The sequence below is a fragment of the Dicentrarchus labrax genome, unplaced genomic scaffold, assembly GCF_905237075.1.
Source record: "Dicentrarchus labrax unplaced genomic scaffold, dlabrax2021, whole genome shotgun sequence".
Classification (NCBI taxonomy): domain Eukaryota; kingdom Metazoa; phylum Chordata; class Actinopteri; family Moronidae; genus Dicentrarchus; species Dicentrarchus labrax.
Genome location: NW_026136711.1, coordinates 21,022,151 through 21,029,713, shown reverse-complemented (window position 1 = coordinate 21,029,713; position 7,563 = coordinate 21,022,151). Strand labels below are relative to the sequence as shown.

General features: G+C 34.9%; 1 protein-coding gene across 2 annotated transcripts; it reads left to right on the top strand.

Moving 5' to 3' along the window:
- Window positions 1-3,039: 3,039 nt before the first annotated feature.
- Window positions 3,040-7,145, top strand: LOC127371462 (interactor of HORMAD1 protein 1). Of its 2 annotated transcripts, none has more exons than XM_051414272.1 (9): window positions 3,040-3,158; window positions 3,497-3,600; window positions 3,878-3,940; window positions 4,204-4,348; window positions 5,106-5,242; window positions 5,333-5,381; window positions 5,467-5,551; window positions 5,821-5,936; window positions 6,031-7,145. In XM_051414272.1, exons 3-9 carry the CDS (start codon window positions 3,891-3,893, stop codon window positions 6,757-6,759), a joined length of 1,311 nt encoding a protein of 436 aa, XP_051270232.1. In that variant the 5' UTR covers window positions 3,040-3,158; window positions 3,497-3,600; window positions 3,878-3,890; the 3' UTR covers window positions 6,760-7,145. The 2 variants fall into 2 exon arrangements, with proteins under 2 accessions (XP_051270232.1, XP_051270233.1); XM_051414273.1 differs by having other exon boundaries at window positions 3,497-3,665.
- The last annotated feature ends 418 nt before the right edge of the window (window positions 7,146-7,563 follow it).

Sequence of the window (7,563 nt, the reverse complement as noted above, 5' to 3'; positions counted from 1 at the left end):
TTAGCGTGGACGCTTCCGGGTGCGATTTTCAAATTAAAACCTGAACTGTTTTTGTGCTTCGTTCATATTTTTCAAAATAAAACCCTGATTTTTATTTTCTATTTTATTTTTTATTTTTTTGTGCTTTATTCACACACCTGGTTTGTCTGCGTAGAAAACGTTACATACATACAAAATTAAGGCCAGACATATATGTTCTGCTACTACTACCACCACCACTCAATAATAATTGTAGTAGTAATAATAATAATACATTATAAATTATAAATAATCAATTATAAATTATTAAAGAAATAAAAACATGACAATAAAACCTAAGGGTGAATTATAATGGCATAAACGTTTCTCCCATTAAGGAAACAATTATTAACAATTACAATACTTAATTTAATTTAATCGGATACCAAAATGAAAGCTAATTGTTCCTGAAATTGTCATTTTTTTTAATCTGGCTTGGCTAACTGATGAAGTGCTGACTAATACATATATTCAGATCCATTTTCCAATCATGACAGTAAAACATACAGTAGGCCTACTGTATAGGTAGCCAATTAGATAATAAATAATACAAATTATTCATAATTTCTCACAATAAACATTTAAGTGTAATTGATAACCAAAAGCATGGCTCCATTACATTTCCCAGCATGCACAATGTGCAGTAGTGTCACTGAACCTGAATGTAATGCATCCATTAATTAACAATATTAGTTACACCTGTGTTTTAGAAATCACAATACCTGGGCCCACAATTAGCATGGCTGGATTAACCTGTTAGGGGGCCCGAGGGCAAAAATCTGATGTTGGGCCCCTACTGACGTCACATCTATGCATGTGTGCAATGTGTATGTGTCCTGTTGTCTCCATTTACAACCGGTACTACTACGTTAGAATACACAATTTTGTTTAATTAAACACAACTATATTAGGAATGTGCATCATGTGAGTAAAACAATGATGCTCTTCTAACAATAATTTAGCATTTACAAGACACAGCCACAAAAATCAGTTAATAATACAAGGCTTTCCTTAGTTGAAATTGTATTTAAGTTGCACAAACAAACAAACATATTTACAATTAATTACCAAAACAAACACGCACACAGTTCACAAAGTGAATCTGGGGTTTTGGGGACATAATAAGCGTACATTTATGAAATGTTATGTGTTTTTATCTATGTGATAAAAGCAAATTTCCCCAATGTGGAAAATAAAATTCCCACAGAAAGTCAACAATACATCCAGTGATGACAAACTGATTCATTATTTAAAACATGTTTAAGAACTCATAAATGAAGTGAATATGAACAGGATAAATACGTTTCGACAGAGCTGATAAATACACAATTAAATGACTAAAACAATAAAAGCCTTACAGTGTTTGTTGGACTATTTTCGGGCACCTGAACGGTCCGTGTATGTTTTGGTCATTGGATTTTCCTTTCAGAAACGGGTATTAAAAAACAGAAAACGAGTGGTTATTTGATTTTCGTTTTAAAATACAAAAATTAAAATTGAAATACAAGGCGTTTTTCTTTTTCATGGTCAGAAAGGGATGAGCGAAATTAAAAAAATTATTCGATTTTCATTTTCTATTTCATATAACAAAAATTAAAATCACTAGAAAACAGAAACAGAAAAAAGGCCTGTTTTTTCATATTCTGAGACCGGATGTTGTCATTAACAGGACCGTGCTGTGTAGAAGAAACAGTAGGCTAGTAGACTGCGTTCAATCCAGCCGTGAGTCCGATCTCCGTGGTCAAATCAGCCGCACTTAAATTTAGAGTGTACAAGTATTCTCAGCATTATGGTAAATGCGGAGAAACAGCGTATTTACTTCCGGTTTTCAAAATAAAGGTATTTAGAGCCGTAAGCTATAATTAAAATATGTTACATTAAAGTGTTTCATGTGCCCCTGATGAAAAAAAACACTTTATATCAAGTATCTTTACTGCACCAGTGTGGAGAAATGCCAAAATAAAAGCCTCATATTTATGCCTCCAGAGATTGCATATTTGACCATATTTGAGGTACTGTAAAAACATATTGCTCAGTGTTTCCTGGCTACTGATGGTATATTTGACTTTTACACATATGAGACTACAAACATACTTAATATCAAGCATTTTTACTGTACAAATTTGGTCCCATATTTATACTTCCAGATTCCATATTTTCTTATATTTTTGAGCTACTGTAAAAACATATTGCTCAATATTTCCAGGCTATGGGTGAAACATTTTCATTATACTTCAATAATGCTGCAGTAATCATGACAAAATTTCACACAAATGTTTAATAACATCTTGATAATATAAACACTAAACACAAAATCCTACACAATTCTAATTTGTTTACTTTTCTCACAAAATGCAATGCAGTCCACATTCTTCTTATTTTGCTGCTCTGCTGTGTCCATTTGTAGGTAAAAGGGAAAAATAATTAGTTTTAACTTCAACTTTGGGACTTTTATTCTTCAATTTCTCCAAATTGGTACTGTAAAAATGCTTGATATTAAGTATACTTGTAGTCTTAGATGTGTAGAAGTCAAATATATCATCCATAGCCAGGAATTATTGAGCAAAGTGTTTTTACAGTAGCTCAAATATATGAAAATACCACTTGGAGGTACAAATATGGACTTTTATTGTTGAATTTCTCCAAATTGGTACAGTAAAAATGCTTGATATTAAGTATGTTTGTAGTCTCATATGTGTAAAAGTCAAATATACCATCAGTAGCCAGGAAACACTGAGCAATATGTTTTTACAGTACCTCAAATAAGGTGAAAATATGCAATCTCTGGAGGCATAAATATGAGACTTTTATTTTGGCATTTCTCCACACTGGTGCAGTAAAGATACTTGATATAAAGTGTTTTTTTTTCATCAGGGGCACATGAAACACTTTAATGTAACATATTTTAATTAATTACGGCTCTAAATACCTTTATTTTGAAAACCGGAAGTAAATACGCTGTTTCTCCGCATTTACCATAATGCTGAGAATACTTGTACACTCTAAATTTAAGTGCGGCTGATTTGACCACGGAGATCGGACTCACGGCTGGATTGAACGCAGTCTACTAGCCTACTGTTTCTTCTACACAGCACCGTCCTGTAAATGACAACATCCGGTCTCAGAATATGAACAAAAGGGTCTTTTTTCCGTTTCTGTTTTTCTAGTGATTTTATTTTTTGTTATATGAAATACAAAATGAAAATCGAATCATTTTTTAAATTTCGAAATCGATCCGCCGTTATTTAATTTCCTGTTTGATCTGACAATAAAGAAAGAAAAACCGTCATTTGTATTTGTTCAGATTCATAAACAATTAAAAATAACAAACCGTTTCATTTTTTTTAATCTCAATTGAATAGAAAAAACGAATGATACACGTTTAAAAACGTCTTGTATTTCAATTTTAATTTTTGTATTTTAAAACGAAAATCAAATAACCACTCGTTTTCTGTTTTTTAATACCCGTTTCTGAAAGGAAAATCCAATGACCAAAACATACACGGACCCTGAACGCAGCACTGGAAGGTCACATGGCGGGAGATTGAAACAGTCGCGAGCTTCCACACGCTAACATCAACTGTGAGTCAGTTTAAAACTATTTTAATCTACGACAACCATCACACCACCGCTAACCCTTGGGAAAGGTATAATAAGATGTTAAAGCTAAACAGTTAATGGCGTTTTAAGTTTTAAATTGACTCAGTGTTCATTTACATTTGCTAACGAAGCCCTTTGTAGATTAGCATTAATGCTAACTAACGCTAGCTAAGCTAACACATCTGTCAGCAGTTGAGTTGAAGCTCTGAAGAAGAAATAGCCAGCTACAATGCGACTGACTTGTTGTCTTTACAAACAGGTAACTGGACGCAATGAATCACATAAGGAGCATAAAAGAAATGCTGAGCATCCCGACTGGAAGGTTAGATAAAGTTTGTTACTTAACAATGACTCCTTTTAGCTCCTTTTACTTCTCTCTAACTGTGAATAATGCCATATGAGGCTGTGGTCAGTGTGTTTTTTAAATCAATCACTCATCACCAAGACTTAACGTACATTTGTGGAGCACTGTTTTAAAAATCTGATTTCTACATTAATTTAATCTGTTTTACTGCACAGAACAAATGTGTGTTTATGTTTTCTTTACTCATCAAACCTTGCGGGGACAAAAAAACAAATCCACAGGAATGTGTCTACCAGCGGCTACTCCAGTTACACAGACTCTCAGCTTTTCTTTGGGTCTCAATTTTGGCCTGAAAACTCTCAGGGAGCGTCTCAAGATATGAGTGTGTCATCCAGGACCTCCCTATCCCAACAGAGTTCACAGGAGGTAAGATTTATCAACTTTATCTTATCAATCAATCAATCAATCAATCAGACTTTATTTGTATAGCACTTTTGATACAAGCAAAATGTAACACATAAGTGCTTCACACATTAAAACAGATTAAGATGTATAAATACCCAAAATAAAATACAAAAAGGAAAATGATTAAAATGTATTAATAGAAAAAGGGGATAAAACAAATAAACAATAATAATAGTAATACCATAAATAGACAAATAAATAAGTAACCCCACAGGTTTAATGGCATTATAACTTACATGTAGATTACAATACTACGGTATATACAGCTGACATGGAGTGTTGTACTGTGGGAAAAGTACAAAAAGACCAAAGTGATGCTATTTACAGAGCTACCACCTTTGTGCTTTGGTTTCTTTAGTAACTTTATACATCAATATAGTTTAAACATTACACATAAAGAGTGTCCCCTTACATTTATGAAGATCTAGATAGACGAAATAAAAAACTACCAGTTCAACCACAAAACATACAATGTTTGTAGGTTTTGGCAGTAATGTAAATGTATACAATGGATATAAATGTATATTTTGCTATATTGGAATCACGAGGCCACCTGTTTCTCTGCGTGAAATGTTTTCCTTTTGGTTGATAACATATTGAAAACCCAACTTGTAGGACCTCGAGTGCACACAGTTTTATTTTAATCATCATTTAGATTACGTGAAAAGTTATCTCTTGTGTCCATAACCCATAACCTCAGTATTTTCTTATTATTTAGGGAAGTGACCCAAAGTTTTCAAACAGTTATCACACTAAACCTCTCCTGTTTGGAGAATTAAAGGACAAAAACAAAGCTTTTGGAATTCTGGATAAATTTGAAGAGGACAAGAAAAGGGCAAAAGAAAAAACTGACAGGTACTTCTCTATACCGCTTGAAACATGCAACTTGCCTTGACTTCATCATTTATTTTTACCTCTGTCCTATGTGTCCCTTTGCTTTAACAGTGACATTTTAGCCAAAGAATGTCATAATTTTCGAGAAACTCTCAACAATGTAAGTGACTGTTGCTTCTTCGGTTATACAGCTCCTCTTATGTGGATGTAAAATGTTTTAAAAAATGCTGCAATGCTTCTTTCAGATCCAACAACTGGTCGCTGGCACAGAGAAAAATACAACTGTGTGCCAAACAGTTCTTGAAAAATTTGACAACTTTGCATCAACATGTAAGTTTCCTGATTGTTTGATGCATGTATGCATTTTTATTGTTAAAATGATTGAACTTAGAGTTGCTCTATGCATACAAAGGCAGTGAGGACACATTTCTTATCACCAATAGATGGTGCTCTTTGCCCAATGATTCAACATAGGTGACTCAGTCTCTAACTGGAAAATTATATATATACTATATGGATCCATACAATTTTGATTTTATTGACTTGATTGTTTTTAACGTGCTCTTTTCTATTTCTATTCAATTTATTCATTCATTCAGTGCAAAATAATCTTAAAAGTCTTCAGAGTGACATTTCCCAGCAGTTTGAGACTTTGCTGAATAAAGTGAACTCCCAGACAGGGATGATGACTGAACTAGAGGAGAGGATGCAAAAGGTGAATAATGTGTAGTTTCAGTGAGGTGAAAGTAGATTTTGGTGGCTGATGTATGTTTTAATAATAAGTATAATTGTTATTTTTTATAATTTAGAGTGGAACTGCCTCTCCAGAACTTGGTTCAAATCTGCAAAGCTTAAAGAATAGTCTGGAGTGTCTGAGAGAGGAGCAGGAGAGAGAACGAAACATGCTAGAAGAGGCTCTGAAGCTGCTCAGCACCTTAGTCTCAACCAAAACCAGCCCTGAGAGAGTGATGGACAGTGCCATCCAGACGTCACCAAGACTGGAACAGCCATTCTCCGACATCGTGCAGGACAACAAGCTTGAAGGCACACAGCTTACATGTATGTCATACAACACTGAACACAACCAGGCTCAAGTTCCCCCTCAGAATCCCAGCTGCATCACAGGGAAGAGGAAATCCACTCTGAAAGGCAATAGGAGGCGCAAAAGGAGGCCACTGGTGCTCTCACAGAGGAGAATGCGCACTGACACTGATGAGAACAGTCAACCTCTCATGCACTGTAACAAACAACAAAATGTTTCATCACCTCTCGGTGAGTGGCGTGATCCGAACGCCGTAGCCAGTCAGGACAGTCGCAATCCAGACTGTCTGATATTGCCAAAAAGAGAGACCAGATCCATAGCTGCAGGATGTTTCATCACCCCTTTCAGCTGCTGGTCTCAGGACAGCAACAGCTCTGTGTGCCTCTCAGGAATCGAACCCATCTTAGAGAAGCTCTCTGAGTCCAAGACAGGGACCCAAGTGAAACAGGAAGGCTTCTGGCAGTTGTTTGAAATGGATTCTGACTTAGGCCTTTAGAGGATGAGGAAAGGACACTGAAGCATTTATGTTCTTATTTTTAGAGTACAGGGGAATATAAAAGAATAAATAAAAGCCAAACATGTTTATTATATTTATTATTAGTTGTAGAGTTGTTCAGTTTTCGGTAGAATGAACACACTGACATGTTTTTGTCTTAAAGTTATGTTGGAAGTGCTGTGGAGGGGTGTACAAAGGTACTAGTTGACCTAAGTTAAGGATAAAGTGACCCACGAAGCATTACACGTTTCAAGCTTGTAATCTTGTTTTCTGCTGACATAAAAATATTGTTGTAAGTTTCTCTGCTGACTTTTTAAAATGAACTTATTCTGTATTTATACTACTGACTTTACACTGAAAATAAACTGAAAGGCTTTGCAAACAAATCACAATTCTCCTGAATAATCATTGGGAACCAAATGTATCTGCTGTATAATTTCTGTGACCCATGTTTGAATTCCGATCTTGTTAAAAAAAAAAGGCAGTTTTTCCTTGCCCCCGTCGCCAAGTGCTTGCTCATGGTGGGAACTGTTGGTTCTCTGTAAATAATGTTATAAGGAGTTCGGTCTAGACCTGATCTGTTTTGATCAGGTCAGTGTCCTGAGATAACTTCTGTTAGAAATTGCCGCTATACAATAAAATTTAAGTAAATTAATGATACAGTACATAGTAATGTAGTAATAGTACGTAATGTAGTAATAGTACATTGTAATGTAATGATACTAAGTAATAGTAACTTGACAGGCAGCCATTGCAGTTTCCTCTTCATGTCACCTCCCGTATATGTCACCAATGGTTTTTTTA

Excerpts from the sequence above, each read along its gene's own strand:
- LOC127371462 (XM_051414272.1), top strand. The coding sequence starts at position 3,891 with ATGAATCACATAAGGAGCATAAAAGAAATGCTGAGCATCCCGACTGGA. Across the intron at positions 3,941-4,203 it reads CTGAGCATCCCGACTGGAAG|GAATGTGTCTACCAGCGGCT; the intron begins GTTAGATAAAGT and ends ACAAATCCACAG. Across the intron at positions 5,382-5,466 it reads TTCGAGAAACTCTCAACAAT|ATCCAACAACTGGTCGCTGG; the intron begins GTAAGTGACTGT and ends TGCTTCTTTCAG.